At 41.5% G+C, this 19643-nt stretch overlaps 2 protein-coding genes across 3 annotated transcripts; both read right to left on the bottom strand.

Moving 5' to 3' along the window:
- Positions 1-21: 21 nt before the first annotated feature.
- eif2ak2 (eukaryotic translation initiation factor 2-alpha kinase 2) lies at positions 22-10621 on the bottom strand. Of its 2 annotated transcripts, none has more exons than XM_034681622.1 (19): positions 10334-10621; positions 8702-8828; positions 8463-8617; positions 8262-8376; positions 6737-6798; positions 6510-6659; positions 6297-6429; positions 6108-6175; positions 5940-6030; positions 4116-4141; positions 3984-4026; positions 3821-3897; positions 3614-3736; positions 3393-3521; positions 3088-3304; positions 2870-3010; positions 2645-2746; positions 2444-2506; positions 22-1351 (listed from the first exon to the last, which is right to left on the bottom strand). In XM_034681622.1, the coding sequence occupies exons 1-19, from the start codon at positions 10441-10443 to the stop codon at positions 1214-1216; spliced, it is 2070 nt and encodes a 689-aa protein (XP_034537513.1). In that variant the 5' UTR covers positions 10444-10621; the 3' UTR covers positions 22-1213. The 2 variants fall into 2 exon arrangements, with proteins under 2 accessions (XP_034537513.1, XP_034537514.1); XM_034681623.1 differs by having other exon boundaries at positions 3614-3733; positions 10334-10608.
- A 3723-nt stretch (positions 10622-14344) lies between these two features.
- On the bottom strand, positions 14345-19019 carry gpatch11 (G patch domain containing 11). The gene is made up of 8 exons (XM_034681628.1): positions 18853-19019; positions 16641-16867; positions 16514-16555; positions 16257-16377; positions 16064-16154; positions 14962-15084; positions 14739-14820; positions 14345-14644 (listed from the first exon to the last, which is right to left on the bottom strand). Exons 1-8 carry the CDS (start codon positions 18900-18902, stop codon positions 14589-14591), a joined length of 792 nt encoding a protein of 263 aa, XP_034537519.1. The 5' UTR covers positions 18903-19019; the 3' UTR covers positions 14345-14588.
- Positions 19020-19643: the final 624 nt, after the last annotated feature.

The raw sequence follows: 19643 nt of genomic DNA, 5'->3' as shown, positions 1-19643 counted from the left end.
CAAAGACACTAAAATTCAGGATGAACCGATCTGATAATCTCATTTTATTGCAATGTCAGTATGAGAGCGTCACTTTTTCAAAATCAGTTAAAAACTCGTCACATAAACATCGTTTAAAACAAAATCAAGGAAATGAAAACTTTAAACTCAAGATGTAAAAGTTTTAGAGTGCAATTAACATTTATTTACAGAGCAGGGGTCGTGACATGACATCACTGTAAACACATTTAACCAATTCAAGAATAAAAATATTAAAACCAGCTGACCAGGACATCTCACAGGACATGATTATTTGTGATTAAAACATTTTGCCCTTTCTTCTGGATACATTATTTTGCTTTGAGTATTTCATCAAAATACATTGTGGCTTGATAACTTTCCCCATAATCCATAAATATCATAACTGATTTAAATTTAGCACTTCTTTAAAAATCAAGTTTATTATATTTGCATTATTATTATTATTACTGTTCATTTAATATTTACTCCTGATTGGTTGATAACGGCTTTGTGAGGTCTGTTATTTCTGCATAATAGACCGCTGCATAGTGTGCAGCTCTGATCATAGAATCAGGGCTAGGGCTTCCACCAGATCCATGTCTGGTCTGTCTCTGATCTGCTGCAGTCCGGCTCCGTGTTCTCTCGTCCGTCAACACCCACCGGTTGCGTTTTCAGAACGCCGACCTGCCGGATCAGAGACGCTGCCCGAACGCAACAGAGCGGATCCAGTGGAAGTTAACACATTGACTAGAATAATATTTCATACCAGCAGAAAAAGGAACCTGCCTGTCTTTAAAAAACAAGTATTTTTTCCAGACACTAAAGCGTGTTTGAACATTAGAAGTGCATCAGAGAGAGGGGCGCTCGTTTTCTAATAAGGTGCTTAAAAGACTTCAAAAAACAAGGTGCAACAAGGCGGCATTTAGAGACATCAGTCTGACTTTAAATGTTGGAAAACATGACGGAGGTTCGTTTTTTATCACACTGCATAAATATGAGCAACATGACAGCAACTCCCCAAAAGTGAAGCCCAAACCACTAGAGCTCCCCGTGCCGTCTGAGAGGCCAATGGAAGCGTCGTCCATCTTTATCTACAGACATGTTTGTTCATTTAAAATCTAGATGTTGGAAATGAAAGCAATCAGCTCAAATAATTGAGATCATGAGATAACCGTGGCGACCCGCTGACAACCGTTTTCCTCTCGTGACGCTATCAGAAGGTCCGATTGTCACGATGAGCGTCTTTACGGGCCGTGAGTATACGAGAGCCTTCCTCCAGCTCTGTCTTCAGTTGACTTGCTTCAGGTCGGTCTTCTGGCTTCACACTCAGCATCGACTTTATTATCTGACTCTGCAACAAAACACAGAAAAAACTGATATTTTGATCTGTTTAACATCAATTAATGAAGTCTGAGTGTCCCTTCAATCTGCCCCCACTGAACCTCCTGCTTAATAATAATAATAATAATAATAATAATAATAATAATAATAATAATAATAATAGATTCCTCTTGTGCTGTTTCTGATCGAGCTTTGAATCAACTCTTGGAAGGAGACGAGCTCTAGAGACAAAGAGGATTCAAAACGTCTGAAACGCTCGACTTAAAGCAAGAAGACAGATTTTAAAGCAGTGTCAGAGATGGACCGGTGTTCCAGTTTAAAGTGTGACCCTGTTAACTGGAGACTCTCAGCCGGATGCATCCCTCATAAACGTCTTTAGACGATCATTAAATATCTGATGAGGATATTTGGAGAATAAAAACTAAACTAGGATGCATTCCCGAGGACTCCTTCTGTGTTTCAACAGCTGTTGTAAACTCCACAAATGGTAAATGGACTTGTACTTATATAGCGCTCTGACCACTCGTCACATTCACCCATTCATACCCATTCACTCACTGATGGTGGAGCCTGCTATGGAGTGAGGGACCATCAGTGTTAGCTAATCTCATTCGTTCACATTTGTTGATGGACGACCGACTCTACCCACTGAGCCACAGCTCCACAAACACTGACACGGTCAGCTGAAGGTCTCCAGTTTACAGGGTCGCTCTTCAGACTGGAACACCGGGAGCTGACAGAGACGCATTCACACTATCAGGCTCAGAGAAGACCGATGTTCAGGAGGTATTAAACCAAGAGAATCACAGGTGTGTGTGTGAGGTTAGTGTGGATGGAGGGGGAGATAAAAACACCGAGGATACTCAACCAATCAGAGACGTTCAACACTGCAAGCCCCGCCCCCTAAAGTTCCTGGACCTGTAGAAAGTACTACCCCCCGAGCAGGGACTTTTCAGGGGGAGATTAACTACCTCAGAACGAAAGTTTGACCCTGGTTCCTGCTGTTGAAACACACATAGTTCCTCACAGAGTCTCTAGTTCCTGGGGAAAGTTTCTTAAAGAGGACGCTGTAAAGAAGAGTAAAGATGGAGTCCTGGTGTACCTCGAGGGGGAATTTGTGTGAAAATCCTTGAGGAGGTTTTTGGGTCCTGACATCGTTCCAAATCTGAAATTCATGAAAAGACAGAGGATGCAAAAACACATTATTCAACACGTACACATGACGGCTTTTCAGATTTGTGTTAAATCAAGCTCTTATATTAAAGTCTGATGGAGAGGAAAAACTGTGACAAGAGGAACTCACCGCCTTCCTTTCCATGTAAGTGGAGACGTACCACAGGAGTTCAAAATAGATCAACCCCAGAGCAAATATGTCCACCTTTTTGTCATAAGTCTTCCCGCTCATCTGTCAGAAAACAAAGAGAGAAAATCAGAAGCAGTGTGAGGGAAGAGCTGGCCTCTTGTTGTTTCAGGCACAGCTTCAATCTGTTCTACGCCGTGCTCCTCTGAATCACTTGGACCGGCTCACCTGCTCAGGGGCCATGTACGACCGGGTTCCTTTGCGCTCGGTCCTCTCCACCAGGTTGTCATCGTCGTCGTTCTCATTGGTGACCAGGCCGAAGTCTCCGATCTTCACTTCCCCGTTTCTCCCGAACATGATGTTGGCAGGCTGACGGTGGGAGACAAACAAACATGTAGCTTCTCTTTTCACTCTGATTTTAAATGATCTGAGTCGCTCCGCCTCACCTTCAGGTCTCTGTGGATGAAGTTCATGGAGTGAAAGTACTCCACTCCACCGACTATCTGCAGAGCAATACAAAGACTCTCCTCTCTCCTCTTGAAACTTCGCTGAGACTTCTTTGAATTCTGCATATTCTTCTCATCTATCCACTCCTTCAGAGTTCTGTTCTCACACAGCTCCATCTGAATGTAGAGGCACTTCTTCTCTGAGTTACCGGTCGACCTAAAAACAGAAGGGATGCAGAGCTGAGATACCTTCACATGGAGTGAATCTAAAGCTGTGAGGGTTTCAGAAAGAGGGTGAGACTGACTGGGAGCTGCTGAAACTGTCTGCTGTGCCTTCCCAGTGGTATTCTGAATCCTCCAGCCAGCAGGTGTAGTATCGAACGATGTTGCTGTGGTTCAGGTCGGATAACGCCGCCACTTCTCTCAGAGCTTTTCTGATCCAAAGAGGAAAATCATGAATGAACTTAGGCTCGCTGTGCACGGCTCGTGAAGCACATGTCCCATGAATCAGTCACTCTTGACCTACTGTTTCCAGTGGACGACCTTCACGGCGTAAAGTTTGTCCTCTAGTTTCCTTCGTGCCTTGAAAACAAAACCGAAGCCTCCTTTGCCAAGTAGATTTATGGAGTCAAACTCTAAAGTAAACCTGCTGAGATCATCAGAAAGGACTGAGTGAGTATTTTTTACAACTATTGCATCATGAACATAACACACACACGTTGTATTTTCCTACCTGGAGGTGACGGACTGGTTCGATGATTTCTCGCTCAGACTGTTTCCGTCTTTCTTACAGTTGAAGTTAACCATATCCTAATCAAGCAAAATAAAGTCCTGATAAAGAGATTCAAATATCAAACAAAGCCAAAACATGCCTGATTAATATCTCTTCACTTTACCTCTTTGCTGCGGTCGTGGGCATTTTTGAAATTGGCAGCGAGTCTAATAAAGACATCAAGAACGACAATCAGCGACAGAGTCAGGAGAAACAAAATGTGCAGATTTACAACACGTCCAAGAAGACAGCTTACTTTATTTTAGGCTTCACAGCAGGACTCTGAATGTTTGTCGTGGGACAGAAGAAGATAACGCAGATTATATTCAGGTTTATAAACTCACAATCTATTACAAAGATGAAGAGTGGCTCAGAGAAATCCTCCTTCAATTCTTAACTAGTAGAAACAAACGTGATTAACACATATCCACAAATGTGTAAGCAGATCGACAAATGCAACACACATCCACAAAGGTGAAAACATACTTCTGAATGCGTAAAGTGGTATACAAATGTGAACAATGACCACAAATGTGAACACTAGGGGTGCAACAATACATGTATCTGTATGGAACCGTTCGATACAGTGGTCACGGTTTGGTTCGCCCTATGAACCGAACGATACGCAATTTTATATTAATGTGATCAACTTCTGACGAGGCGCTCTGTGCTGAAAGTTCAGAGGATCTGTTTCCGACTCCTCTGGACTGCATTGTCGAGCGCAGGTCCACTGAACTGCTCGCTCCTCCCACATTCATTCAGTCTAAGCTGGTCACGTTTGTTTTAACTGTGCTTCATCTGGAAATATATATTTCACCATACAACGGTCTGCTGTGTTCATATGTTCACGTATGTGTGTGTGAGCGCGCCTGCAGGAGATGGAAGCACGAGTGTCCTCTTTGGTTGCAGAGCAGAGTTGTTCTGTGGTCCTGTAGTGATGTTAGACCGGGTGATGTGGTTTTAAAGTGCGTATTTGCATTACTTGTGGTCTTATACTGCATGCTGGGTAAGACTTCAGTCTGATACCGGACAGTGTTTCCCCTGCCGTTATAACGGGGGCGCACCCGTCGGGTCCCGCCCCCTCTTGGAAGTCAAAGCAGAAGTGGTTCAAGGTTCCCTCTCTCATAGATCAGGTCTATACCAAGCGGCAACCTCCGGTCTAAAAATATGAGTCAATGCAGAAGTGTTAAAATCTGCAGTTCATCGAGGATCCGCTTGAGGCTGGCTCCGGAAGTACCAGAAGTCACATAAACATGAATGGGGAAAAGACGATCTTTGCAGCATTAATAAACATGTTTACAGCCTGGTACAAAAGATGAGTGGAGTCTGATTAGCTAATTTCTCGATGTCCTCTCACTTTGAGGGGGGTGAATTTTTTTCTAATTCGGTAATTTCAAAGATATTGAGATTACTCGTCTTCCAATGAGAGGCACAGCTGCCTGCAGGAACACTGCAGCTGTTGGCTAGGAGGCTCAAAGCCCGCCTCTTTACGTCACACTGGCTCGACAGAAGCAATATGGCTGCCGCAGCCGATTGGCTTCAAAACAGCTCTTCAGAAACAGATGGGTGACATCACGGATACTACGTCCATATTTTTTACAGTCTATGGTCTATACCTGGTTCTTTTATTTAACAGACTAAATATCCTTGTTATTTATCTTATTTACATGACGGGATGTCATTTCTGTCTCCACGTGGTCTTGAGTTCACAATTCTGCTCTCTGTATCGCACGCACGCACGCACGCACGCACGCACGCACGCACGCACGCACGCACGCACGCACGCACGCACGCACGCACGCACGATCCCCCCATGCACAGCAGAACACGTGTCAGGTTTAGCTGCCCCTGGTACATTTAATTTAATTTAAAAACTGTGCTTCTGAGCTGAAACAAATGTTGGTAATTTCAATGAACTACAAGTTAAAAAAAGGAATGCACATTTCTCTTTTTCTGTATCGAAAACGTATCGAACTGAACCGGACCGTGAATTTTGGTATCGTTGCACCCCTAGTGAACACGTATCCACAAATGTGAACGCAATAATAGCTCTGTACACCGCAGCAGTATTATAACAAACCTGGTCTTTGGCAGGAGTTGATGGGTTGCTAAAAACAATAAAAGAGTCACTTGAAGTTGTTGGCGCACTTTTTGAGTTGGTGTCACTTGACCTGTTTAGAAAATAAAATGAGACGTTAGTAGAAAATCAAACTTCACAATCTGCAGTGGTTGTCAGTCGATGTCTTACGGTGTCCTTGATGGCGTGGACGACGTCGCTGCTGTAACTTCATCAGACACAACACACCCGAGAGATAACTGGAGGGAAAAACGAAGGGTTCATTTGTTATGTGGCTTTCCTCCAAGCTTGACAACTTGTGACTGCAGTTTGAAAAAGAATCACACTTATCATTTAAAAACAACAGAACACTTGACCTACCTTGCTGTCAAAATCTGACTGCTCTTGAAAAGCAGACCAGGCCAGCTGAGCCGCATTCTGTTTGGCTTCCTTGACATTCTTGCCCTCAGCCACGGGATATTCCTTTTTGTCGATCGTGACTCTGTAATAAAACCTGTGTAGGCAGACAGAAATATTCAGATCACTGTATTTCAAACCAAGTTTTCAAACCGTGTAGTCGACGGCCGTACTCACAGAGGGCTATGAGCGGGACCAGATCTCTTCTCAAAGATGTAATCATGGAACCGCTTTGTTTTCTGACAGTAGTTGTTGAGGAGTGCGATGTAATTTGAATCGGTAACATCTACGCCTTTAGTTACCACACTCGGGCTCTGTTTCTTATCGCTGTAACACCAACACCAATCAGACGTTAGTTTAAACAAGTAACAGCCAATAGAAACATTTCAAATGTTCGTACTCACCTGATGATGTTCAGTTCCTCCTCCTGTCGACTCGACACACCGCTGCTTTTCTCATCCTCTGTCTTGAAAACAAGTTTGATTTTGTAAATAAAAGCCAATGATTAAGTACCAAAAAAACACAGTTCCTCAAGTGGCCACTAGAGGCTGGCTCCAGAAGTGAGTTAGTCTCCATAGAGCCCCATGTTAAAATGTCAAACATGTTTACAGCCTGCTACAAAAAACATTTAGTGATCTCATTTCTCTATTTATGAAAACTTAACAAAAGACAAGAATGTCAAATTTTGAGCCCATGTCTGTTTTTAATGCAGTGACTTCCACTACAGAGTCATGTCTGTTTTTAATGCAGTGACTTCCACTACAGAGTCATGTCTGTGTTTAATGCAGTGACTTCCACTACAGAGTCATGTCTGTGTTTAATGCAGTGACTTCCACTACAGAGTCATGTCTGTTTTTAATGCAGTGACTTCCACTACAGAGTCATGTCTGTGTTTAATGCAGTGACTTCCACTACAGAGTCATGTCTGTGTTTAATGCAGTGACTTCCACTACAGAGTCATGTCTGTTTTTAATGCAGTGACTTCCACTACAGAGTCATGTCTGTGTTTAATGCAGTGACTTCCACTACAGAGTCATGTCTGTTTTTAATGCAGTGACTTCCACTACAGAGTCATGTCTGTTTTTAATGCAGTGACTTCCACTACAGAGTCATGTCTGTGTTTAATGCAGTGACTTCCACTACAGAGTCATGTCTGTTTTTAATGCAGTGACTTCCACTGCAGAGTCATGTCTGTTTTTAATGCAGTGACTTCCACTACAGAGTCATGTCTGTTTTTAATGCAGTGACTTCCACTACAGAGTCATGTCTGTTTTTAATGCAGTGACTTCCACTACAGAGTCATGTCTGTTTTTAATGCAGTGACTTCCACTACAGAGTCATGTCTGTTTTTAATGCAGTGACTTCCACTACAGAGTCATGTCTGTGTTTAATGCAGTGACTTCCACTACAGAGTCATGTCTGTTTTTAATGCAGTGACTTCCACTACAGAGTCATGTCTGTGTTTAATGCAGTGGCTTTCACTACAGAGTCATGTCTGTGTTTAATGCAGTGACTTCCACTACAGAGTCATGTCTGTGTTTAATGCAGTGGCTTTCACTACAGAGTCATGTCTGTCTTTAATGCAGTGACTTCCACTACAGAGTCATGTCTGTCTTTAATGCAGTGACTTCCACTACAGAGTCATGTCTGTTTTTAATGCGGTGACTTCCACTACAGAGTTATGTCTGTTTTTAATGCAGTGACTTCCACTACAGAGTCATGTCTGTTCTTAATGCAGTGACTTCCACTACAGAGTCATGTCTGTTCTTAATGCAGTGACTTCCACTACAGAGTCATGTCTGTGTTTAATGCAGTGACTTCCACTACAGAGTCATGTCTGTGTTTAATGCAGTGACTTCCACTACAGAGTTATGTCTGTTTTTAATGCAGTGACTTCAGTTGGTGTTGGTTATATGATCAAAGACTTACCTCTGTAGTTTTATTGCCACATATCTCGTGATACACGAGCTTTGCTGCCTCCTCCTTTGCTTCCTTCTTGTTTTTCCCGATTGCAACTGGATACTCCTTATCACCAACCACGAAGCTACAGAATTCAGCATCACAAATATCACTTTTGATTTCTTTTCAGTTAGTTCCTTAACGAGAATAACTTCTACTATAATGACTTACTGAAAAGCACTATTAGCTCCCTCTCTTGTAGACTCCACAGGTTTTACCAACAGTCTAGTCTTGTTCCCGTATTCGTTGAGCCAACTTACAAAGTTGACAGCCTTGTTATTTGTCTGTTGCACAGGTGTAACAGAAACTTCTGCTGTTTTCTCGCTCTGTTAGGATGATACAAAACAGAGCTCAGGACATGCTTCCTGTGTAAAGCTCTAGTTTAGTTCAGAAATCAAGAATAATCTTACAGTTTCAGTCGTCTCCTTCATCAAGGCTATCCAGGCGTTTTTAGCTGCATTCTTTTTGGCTTCCTTCTTGCTGTTCCCCACTCCTTCAGGATACGCCTTTCCATTCAGGGTGACTCTGACGGTATACCTGAGATCAAATCACAAAACACAGTAAACAGAAAAGTGACAGAGGGTGCACAGTGATCAAAAGGTTTTCCCAGTTGGGGGGTCAAAGAGATGGACCCTGGAGCTGCCTCTTTGACAGATGTTTGGGGATATTCAGTTATCAGGCCCCTCTCCTTTGGAATCATCTACCAGTCAGGGTCCGGGAGGCAGACACCCTCTCTACTTTTAAGAGTAGGCTTCAAACTTTCCTTTTTTATAAAGCTTAATAGTTAGAGCGGGATCAGACTTGGACCAGGTCTTAGTTATGCTGCTATAGGCTTAGACTGACACACTGGGATCCTGTCTTCCCCTCTCTCTCCTCTCTCTGCCTGTCTCTTCCTTTAACTCTTCCTGTCCCATTAAAGTTACTAACCATAGACCTTTCTGGAGTCCCTGAGCTCCCTTGTCCCGTAGGTTCCTCTGGATCTCTGCTGCTGTGGACGTGCCAGACTCCAGCTGCTACAACTACTACTATCCGTCTCACCACTATCATCTCTCTCTCTCTCTTCATCTCCCTCTATCCCTCTCTCCAACACGGTCTCAGCAGATGTGTGTCTAACATGAGTCTGGTCCTGCTGGAGGTTTCTGCCTGTTAAAGGAAGTTTGTCCTTGCCACTGTAACTTGCTAAATGCTGCAAAGTGCTCTGCTCATGGTGGATTAAGATGAGATCAGACTGAGTCCTGTCAGTAAGATGGGACTGGATCTGATCCGGTCTTGATGTTAATAATAGAACATAGAGTCCAGTCTAGACCTGCTCTGTTTGGAAAGAGTCTGAGGATACCAGTTGTTGTGATTTGGCGCTTTATAAATAAAGATTGATTAATTGAAAGAGCTGGACCCTTGAAATGCCTCTATGGCAGCTGTTTGGAGATATTTGGGGTTTAGGACGAGCGATGGCAACCTTCTGTTGGGGTACCAATTGTATTGACCAAACCCTAAACGTGTAGCTACTCAGACTCTGTGGGTTACCGAAAGTTCTTGGGACTTGCTCAGAGGGTACTTCTTCCAAGAGCACAGCCCTGAGGGTCTGAGGCAGACTCTAAACTCCCAGCTTTTACAGTAAGCTTTGGGGCAACTCAAGCTTTTTGTAAATGTGCAGAATAAATAAACTGACTTGATCATGTGAAGCTGTGTAAGGCAGCCGTGAAGTCCTTTTAAGGCCTATAGAGCTAAAAAGTTCCTGGTACTTTCGGTGGAAACATGACCTTACAGGTGAAGAACTCCTCTACACATACATCAGCATACTCATTCAGTTTATTACACATGAACAGTCCTGTGACATGTGTGTTACTGAGAAGTTAACTCCATGATTGGATGAACTCACGTGGAGGCAGAATCTGAACATGCTTTAGGCCCACAAACTTTCTGCAAACAAACACTGAAGACATGGAGGCTGGGGGTCACATTAAAGTCCTGGATCTGTGTGGACCTGCTCCCTGCATGCTTCTACAGGCCCCTCATGGAACCAGAGATTTGTATCCACTCACGTTCTGATGTGGTCCGGCCCTTCAACTCCCACGTCTTCATATCTGATGACTGAAGGAGTCCTCTGTCCAAACTCGTTCAGTTTAGCGACGTAGTTCTCTCCCTCCATCATGACGTCAGCAGTTCAAACATTAACATCAATTCATTTTAAAAATTATTTCATTAATTAACAAACTTCTACAAGGAGCAGAGGTAACAGCAGTCCATCTTTTCCTGTCTCTATTTCCTGTCTACTTCCAGATCCCAGCAGACCCCACAGATCCTGCACCGACAGTGAGTTTCGTTTTCTCCAGAACGCGTCACTCATGGCGCGTTCAAATGACGTCGGAAATATCAGCACTGTGTCAAAAATATCCAGATCCGTTTTAATATGACTGAAAACAAAAATTAACTTCTTAAGTAAAAAATGTTATTAGATTAGATTAGACAGGGGAATAAAACAATGTACCCACATAGTTAGAAATATAATACTAATACTAATAATAATAATAAAAAAACTAAAACTAAAATATTAATAAAAGTAATAACAATAACAATAATAACATAATAACGTTATAATAATAAATCAATAATGATCATAATTATATAATTATAATAATAATAATATAATACAATAATAATAGTAATAATAATGAAATAATAGTAATTATTATTATAAAAATAATAATACACTGGAACACAAAATGAGCTTCAAGTAAAAAAAAGTAATTAGATTAGACAGGGGAATACAACAATGTACTTACATAGTTAAAAATTGTATTATTAATAACAATACAAATAAATTGTATGTTGCTACGGGCCATTCAGTCTCTGTATTGTCGGAGCCAGAGTCTGGTTCGCATTGCCGGCAGTAAGTCGAATTCATTCCCGGTGGGGGTTGGACTCCGCCAGGGCTGCCCTTTGTCACCGGTTCTGTTCATAACTTTTATGGACAGAATTTCTAGGCGCAGCCAAGTGGCGGGGGGTTTCCGGATCGGTGGCCTTGGGATTCCGTCTCTGCTTTTTGCAGATGATGTCGCCCTATTGGCTCCATCGAGCGGTGACCTCCAGCTCGCGCTGGGACGGTTTGCAGCTGAGTGTGAAGCAGCGGGGATGGGGATCAGCACCTCCAAGTCTGAGGCCATGGTGCTCAGTCGGAAAAGGGTGGCCTGCCCTCTCCGGGTCGGAGGGGAGTCTTTGCCCCAGGCGGAGGAGTTCAAGTATCTCGGGGTCTTGTTCACGAGTGAGGGGAAAAGGGAGCGGGAGATTGACAGACGGATCGGGGCGGCGTCTGCAGTGATGCGGGCGCTGTACCGGTCTATCGTGGTGAAGAGAGAGCTGAGCCAGAAGGCAAAGCTCTCAATTTACCCGTCAATCTACGTTCCGACCCTCACCTATGGTCACGAGCTGTGGGTAGTGACCGAAAGAACAATCAATCAATCAATCAATCAATCTTTATTTGTATAGCGCCAAATCACAACAAACGTTATCTCAAGACGCTTTTACAAACATAGGAGGTCTAGACCACTCTATGTCAAATTATGAACAGAGACCCAACACCAAGACAGGGTAAGACTCAGTCTGACCCCACCTTAATCCATCATGAGCATTGCACATCGCAGTATTTAGCTAGTTACAGTGGTGAGGAAAAACTTCCTTTTAACAGGCAGAAACCTCCAGCAGAACCAGACTCATGTTAGACAGCCATCATGCCTCGACTGAGTTGGGTCTGGAAAGACAGATAGAGGGGAGTAAAAGAGAGAGAGAGGTGATAGTGATGAGATGAGTCGTAGAAGCTGTTGCCGCTGGAGTCCAGCACGTCCGTATCAGCTGGAGTCCAGATCGTCCGCAGCAGGAGGACGTCTACGGCAGCTCAGAGGAATCTACGAGACAAGGGAGCTCAGGGACTCCAGAAAGGTCTATGGTTAGTAACTCTAATGGGACAGGCAGAGTTAAAGTAAGTGATGAAGGGGTTGGGGGGAAGAAGGTGAGCTAGGATCCCAGTGTGTCAGTGTGCCAGTTCCCCCGGCAGTCTAGGCCTATAGCAGCATGACAAAAGCTGGTCCAAGCCTGATCCAGCTCTAACTATAAGCTTTATCAAAAAGGAAAGTTTTAAGTCTACACTTAAAAGTGGAGAAGGTGTCTGCCTCCCGGACCCTGACTGCTAGATGATTCCAAAGGAGAGGGGCCTGATAACTGAAGGTTCTACCTCCCATACTACTTTTAGAGACTTTAGGTACAACTAGCAAGCCTGCATGTTGGGAGCGTAGAGTTCTAGAGGGATAATAGGGCACTATGAGCTCTTTAAGATACGAGGGTGCCTGATTTTTAAGGGCTTTGTAGGTTAACAAGATGGCGGATACAAGCGGACGAATTGAGCTTTCTCCGCAGGGTGGCTGGGCTCAGCCTTAGAGAGAGGGTCAGGAACTCAGACATCCGGGAGAGGCTCAAAGTAGAGCCGCTGCTCCTCCGGATCGAGAGGAGCCAGATGAGGTGGTTCGGGCATCTGGTTAGGATGCCTCCCGGGCGTCTCCCTGGGGAGGTGTTTCGGGCATGTCCGACTGGGAGGAGGCCACGGGGAAGGCCCAGGACACGCTGGCGAGACTATGTCTCTCAGCTGGCCTGGGAGCGCCTCGGTATCCTCCCAGAAGAGCTGGTGGAAGTGTCCGGGGAGAGGAGTGTCTGGGCTTCCCTGCTGAGAATGCTGCCCCCGCGACCCGGACCCGGATAAGCGGAAGAAGATGGACGGATGGAATACAAATAAAAACTAAAATAATAATCATAACACAAAAAATAATAATAATACAAATAATAAAGGTTAAAATAAAATAGAATATAGCAAATATTACAGGTATATACACCCTGTACACTCCTATCTTATGAATAGATAGTAAGGTAAGTTATTGCACAGATAAAATTGCACCAGGTTTTTATTAACACACAAGGTATTGAAAAAACACAGTGTGATTCAAATATGGGATGTTTATAATCAGTTTGTTAGTGTGAATTATAAATACAGACCCAGGAAGACTGAGACATACTGCAAGGCCACAGAGTAGCTACCAGAGACCAGACTTTGTTTTCAGATTCTATGAAAAATGTTTACAAAAAATGTAAAAAATAATGTAACATAATGATCTGCTGATATTAATTTACATAAATAATTTAGGAATAGAGTAAACTGAAAGATATATACAGTTGAGACATTTAAACTTAATTCATCTTCAATTAAAAACAATTATATGGAAATATTAAGTAGAGAAACTCGGGTCATCGCTACCTCTAAAAGTTACACTTATTCTCTTGTATTTAATTAATTTGAGTTTCAATGTTTCTTCAAATGTACATAACCACAGACAGGCTGGAGGCGCCTTAATGATTATTTTGTTCACATTAATAAACTAGAATGCCTGACTGAGCCCAAACCAAAGACTCATGGGAGCTGTAGTTTTTAGGGCCAATTTTAGTTCAAGAATATTACAAACAAACTCCATTTCTTGGTTCATTATATCCCATGATGAAGCTCCCGTTCCTCTGTTCCTGCTGAGTCTCAGCTTCACTGTAAACAGTCCCACAGAGGCTTCCCTCTGGCTTCCTTCAGTGGTATGAACCTGAAACAGGAACTAATGTTCTTGTGATGTTCTTGTAATTAACGGGTCTTCAGTTTGCTGAAATAACAACATCATGATGCAGATTAGTCAAAAGTCCAAAGTCAAGCTTTGTCAGGTCTGTCCTCAAGAGGAGAAGAAAACTACGTCTACAATGTTTGTTTGTTGAATGGAGGTCTATGAAAGAGGATTAGAGACACTGATGTTTCTTTAGCTCTGACCTTCTTCATGGAATGTTCCATTTGTTCTCAGAATTCTAGAACACCTGCTGTTGCTCTCCATACAGACTGTTTCTCATGCTGACACCTGATTGGTGGATACTACTCAGACTACAGACAGAGACCAGAACACACATGTTTATGTAGAATCTATAAACTGAAGTTAGAACCTCTCAAACGAGCAAACAGGAAGACTCACAACACAACCTCTATAAAAAAAAACATTTAATGAAAACAGAAGTATGGACTGCTCTTTGAACACGTCTCAGACACTTTGTACATCTACAAATACTCAAACCACATCCTGAATATCAAACTGGATTTATCAAAGTAAGGACGATTTTAAGACAACATCCTGCAAACATGCATCAAACCAGGACTTAACGTCTCCTGCATTAAACAGTTCTATGATTTATGTAACACATAAAATGATCACTTTGATCCCCCCAAGTTCAATCATGGTCTGCAGCTGTGTCTCCAGGACAGTTAGAGCACAAGTCATCTTCATCTGTAAACAAAGAAAAGAACATATAATCACCAGTTAAGGCTCTAAAGACAGCAGTCACCCTGTCACCATGCTGTTATCACTCTCTCACTCTTACCGTTGTAGGTGGTCCCACACCATATGCAGTAAAAATGGACTCCTCTCAGATAGGACGTCAGAATCTGGAGTTTGTCAAAGGACTGTGAAAGAGAAACTCAAATTAAATTCAGTGGATTCAGCACTTTTAACATATCTGTCTTTTACTTTGGTTTGATAACAGTACGACCAGTAAAAGCTTTACACATGACACCACTGAACAAAAACAGTCAACATATACTCACAGTTAATTCTACAAACTCATCCTCCTCCTCCTCCTCTTCTTCTTCCTCCTCCTTATCATCATCTTCCTCCTCCTCAGACTCCACTTTAGGCCAGTACCACAACTCCCTGGGCACAAGGATGCCCTGAAAACAAACAATACACCCGAAGAAGGCTGAGCACAAACAAGAACTTCTTTCTTTCTGATAAACTAGAACGTCATAACTGTTGTGTTCATCCATCACTACAGAGTCATGTCTGTGTTTAATGCAGTGACTTCCACTGCAGAGTCATGTCTGTTTTTTTTAATGCAGTGACTTCCACTACAGAGTCATGTCTGTTTTTTTAATGCAGTGACTTCTACTACAGTCATGTCTGTTTTTTTAATGCAGTGACTTCCACTACAGTCATGTCTGTGTTTAATGCAGTGACTTCCACTACAGAGTCATGTCTGTTTTTAATGCAGTGACTTCTACTACAGTCATGTCTGTTTTTTTAATGCAGTGACTTCCACTACAGTCATGTCTGTGTTTAATGCAGTGACTTCCACTACAGAGTCATGTCTGTGTTTAATGCAGTGACTTCCACTACAGAGTCATGTCTGTTTTTAATGCAGTGACTTCCACTACAGAGTCATGTCTGTGTTTAATGCAGTGACTTCCACTACAGAGTCATGTCTGTGTTAAATGCAGTGACTTCCACTACAGAGTCATGTCTGTTTTTAATGCAGTGACTTCCACTGCAGAGTCATGTCTGTTTTTAATGCAGTGACTTCCGCTACAGAGTCATTTCTGTTTTTAATGCAGTGACTTCCACTACAGAGTCATGTCTGTGTTTAATGCAGTGACTTCCACTACAGTCATGTCTGTTTTTAATGCAGTGACTTCCACTACAGAGTCATGTCTGTTTTTAATGCAGTGACTTCCACTACAGAGTCATGTCTGTTTTAATGCAGTGACTTCCACTACAGAGTCATGTCTGTTTTTAATGCAGTGACTTCCACTGCAGAGTCATGTCTGTTTTTAATGCAGTGACTTCCACTACAGAGTCATGTCTGTGTTTAATGCAGTGACTTCCACTACAGAGTCATGTCTGTTTTTAATGCAGTCAAACTTTGAAACTGACCTTCTGACTGTCGAGCTGCGAACAGGCTCGTTGACTCCTCCCGAGATCTCCTTCAATCTTGCGTTCCTCTCTCTCTGTCCGAACTCTCGACCTGGAATGAAAAAGCACGTGATCACACCAAGACTCTGGAACAGGTCTATTTAAAGACCCCTTTGGGGGCATGGTGCATCTCAGAGCCGCCTCATAACCTCACCGAAAGTCTTCCAGAGATTTGGTCTCATTCTGTTGCTGGGCTCGTGCTTTCTGACGGTAGCTCTCCAGTTGTTCCTCTGCTTTTCTTTTCTTCACCTCCTCCATCCCGATCCCACCTCTGTCTGATTCAGAACACAGAGGTGTGTGTGTGTGTGTGTGTGTGTGTGTGTGTGTGTGTGTGTGTGTGTGTGTGTGTGTGTATAAGACATCAGCTGGTTTTGCACATGTTACCATACACACTTTGAGCTTCAAACGTACCTGTTTTGATATTGAGTGGAATAGGCTCCACCCTCCCTGCTCCTGAAGTGTTGACAGAAATAAACGTTAGAGCATGAAAAACATACAGAGCAGAAAACGATGAAGTGATCAGGAGAAAGAAACTTGCCTTTCTTCCCGAGGCCCTGACCAGCTTTGTAACCCATTTTCTGCAGAAGAGCGAATCCCTTGTTCTCATTGCTGATGGTGTTCTGTAAAGCTGCCTCTCTACTTTCTGTCTCCTGCTCCTTGAAGGTCTTCTGTCGGTTCTTGATGTTGGTCTCTTTATGCTTGGTCTCCTTCTTCATCGCTTCTTTGACCCTCCTCGACATGCTCACGCCTGGCTTCACGTCTTGACTGATGGAGAGAAGAACACAAGATGACAATGAGGTCGAAATTCAGGCTTAAAGCGTTTAATGAACACACACTCACACACTGTTATAAGTAACATTAGACATGATGCACCAGTGGAGAAAATTACGGGCTATTCTGATTTTGCAAATAACAATTTAGCTGATAGCTGTGGAAGAGGACTAGGGTCTCTAAAAGCTGGCTCTTTTGAGTGTGCAAGAAAAAACTGTTTTTAAGGCATTTTTTAAATTCTTTAATCTCAGAATTGTAAAACTCTCGAATTTTAGAATTCTGTGATTAAAGTCAGAGTTAAAAAAATAAATCATCTGTTAAATTTAGAATTTGTTTTAGAATTTATACTTTAATATCAGAATTCTAGAATTTTTCACTTTTCTCAGAAATTCTAGAATTCTGTTATTAAAGTATAAATTCTAGAACAAAAGTCAGAATTCTAAGAGAAAAATCAGAATGTTGGGGCCACTAAAAATGTTTTTTTTTAGAAAGGGCGGGCTGGCAGGTTGTGGGAAGTATGTAAGGGAGGCGCGAGGGAAATTCACACAGTATAAGATTATACACAGATATTACCATACCCCTGTGAGATTACATAGAATGAAACTGATGAATGACAATGAGTGTTGGAAATGTAAAACAGGATTGGGAACTTTTTTGCACTGTATGTGGGAATGTACATTAGTGGCTCCATTCTGGGTAAAAATTGTGAACTTCCTGAGTGAATGGTCTGGTTCTGTGGTCCCCCTGACTCCTGTCATGTGCCTACTAGGGGACAGATCCCAAATACCAACAATATCGAAAAGAACATTTTCTGTTATCATGGTAGGCCTGGTTACAGCTTCAAGAGTTATTCTAAGACATTGGAAAACAGCTGTTTCTCCAAATCTGAGGGAATGGATGGAAGCAATGGTAGAGACAGCGTCCTACGAGTCTATGCTCTGCAGACTGAAGGGCAACATGGAGGACAGGACAAGCCCCTGGGAACTTTTTTGGAAATATTCAAAAACTGATAGGAACACTGGAGCCAGAGACTAAATACAACACACTTTCACTTAAAGGACTGGATTTCTTATATTTGGATTTATTGTTATAAGTGATATATTTGTTTTGATTGTCTACGATTTTTATGTGACATGTCGGAGTATGTCTATGCCAAAACAAGATTTATTCTTTTAAAGCACCCTGTACTTGTTTATGTGTTTATATGTTTCTTAAAAATTCAATAAAAATTTAAATGAAAAAAAAAAAAGAAAGGGCGGGCTGGCAAAAATGTCTTTTTTAGGCAGATATCTTTTTTTTTTTTTTTAATCTCACAATTGTAGAACTCTAGAATTCAAGAATTCTGAGATTAAAGTCAGAATTCTAAGAAAAAAAATCTGCATTTTGTTAAAAAAAAAAGCAGAATTCTAGAATTCTGACTTTAATGTAAAAATTCTAGAATTTCTGAGAAAAATAAAAAAAATCCAGAAACTGCTATTAAAGTATAAATTCTGAAAAAATGTCAGAATTCTAGAATTCTGACTTTAATCTCTGAATTTTGATTCTTTTTCAGAAATGTAGAACTCTTGAGAAAAATAAAGTCAGAATTCTAGAATTCTAAGGTTAAAGACTTTAGTCCCAGAATTCTAGAATTCTGACTTTAATGTTAGAATTCTAGAACTCTGAGATTGAAGTCAGAATTCTAACTTCGATCTGAGAATTAAAACAAAATTACAGGTTAGAACATTTTCTTTCTGCTCGTCCTTACATTCAAATGTTTTGCTTTCAGTGTCCCTAATCCTCTTCCGTAGATAACTGACCCCATACCAATGTTTTTTATCATTGATTGTTGTTGCTTATTTCATTGTTGTTGTTGTTGTTGTTGTTGTTGTTGTTGTTAGCCTTTAAGTCTTAAGAGGCCAAACTGTGAGGACCCTGATGAATCTTGATCATATAAACATGAGTATTAATCTTTAAATAAAGACAAACAGAAGACTCACATTTTACTGAGGAAGGCATCTGACATGTAGTCCTCCTCTTCATCAGACATCTTCAACAAACACACAGAGATTAAATCCACAGAGAACAGGTTCAGGGAGTGAAGACTTGCTGCTCTGCTCTGCTCTGCATTCGGTCTCTGTTGTTAGGTCCGTTTACATATACATTCCGGGTGGAAACGCAGTCCACGTCAGGAACATCTTTCCGGACCTATTTAAAGGTTATTCCGGATAAACAAATACATGTTTAAATACATCAGCTGAACAGATCCTGCAAATAATCATATCATGTTTTTGTTGATTTTATAAAGAAAGAGCTTAAAAGGAACAGAAGGACGACACATTTAAAGTAGAAATGTGAATCTGTCAAAGAGTCAAAATTGGAGGAAAGGTTTAATAAATATTTAAAATTGTGTTACTCACTTAGTAAATGTTAAAAAAATATTTAACATCTTGTCACTCACTCAGTACATGCTAAAACATGTTTAAAATTATGTTACTCACTTAGTAATTGTTAAAAAAAATCTTAAAAATAGTGTTACTTAGTAAATGTTAAAAAATATTAAAAATGGTGTTACACACTTAGTTAATATACAAAATTTATATGACAGTTAATATTTTTGGTTGTGTATACTTTTAATCTCTACTTGTCTGGTATTAAATGCTTGACAATTTAGTTACATTTTCTTCTTTTTATTATTATTATTTTTTTAAATGTTAGAAACTTTGTCTTCTTTTTCAGATGTGACTGAAACTTAGTATTTGCAGGTGTTTGTAACATTAGATGTCATGTA

This window comes from Notolabrus celidotus, chromosome 4, assembly GCF_009762535.1.
Source record: "Notolabrus celidotus isolate fNotCel1 chromosome 4, fNotCel1.pri, whole genome shotgun sequence".
NCBI lineage: Eukaryota > Metazoa > Chordata > Actinopteri > Labriformes > Labridae > Notolabrus > Notolabrus celidotus.
This window is presented reverse-complemented; position numbering and strand designations above follow the sequence as displayed.

Bases quoted from the DNA above. Each gene is read 5' to 3' on its own strand.
- gpatch11 (XM_034681628.1), bottom strand. From the start codon at position 18,902: ATGTCTGATGAAGAGGAGGACTACATGTCAGATGCCTTCCTCAGTAAA. The intron at 16,556-16,640 runs GCAAGTTTCTTT...TCAACACTTCAG, and splicing joins TCAGGGCCTCGGGAAGAAAG to GAGCAGGGAGGGTGGAGCCT. The intron at 14,645-14,738 runs GTAAGAGTGAGA...CTTTGTTTACAG, and splicing joins GTGTGGGACCACCTACAACG to ATGAAGATGACTTGTGCTCT.
- eif2ak2 (XM_034681622.1), bottom strand. From the start codon at position 10,443: ATGATGGAGGGAGAGAACTACGTCGCTAAACTGAACGAGTTTGGACAG. The intron at 4,142-5,939 runs GTTTGTTATAAT...ACAAACATTCAG, and splicing joins CAACTCCTGCCAAAGACCAG to AGTCCTGCTGTGAAGCCTAA. The intron at 2,507-2,644 runs GTGAGTTCCTCT...CATGAATTTCAG, and splicing joins CTTACATGGAAAGGAAGGCG to ATTTGGAACGATGTCAGGAC.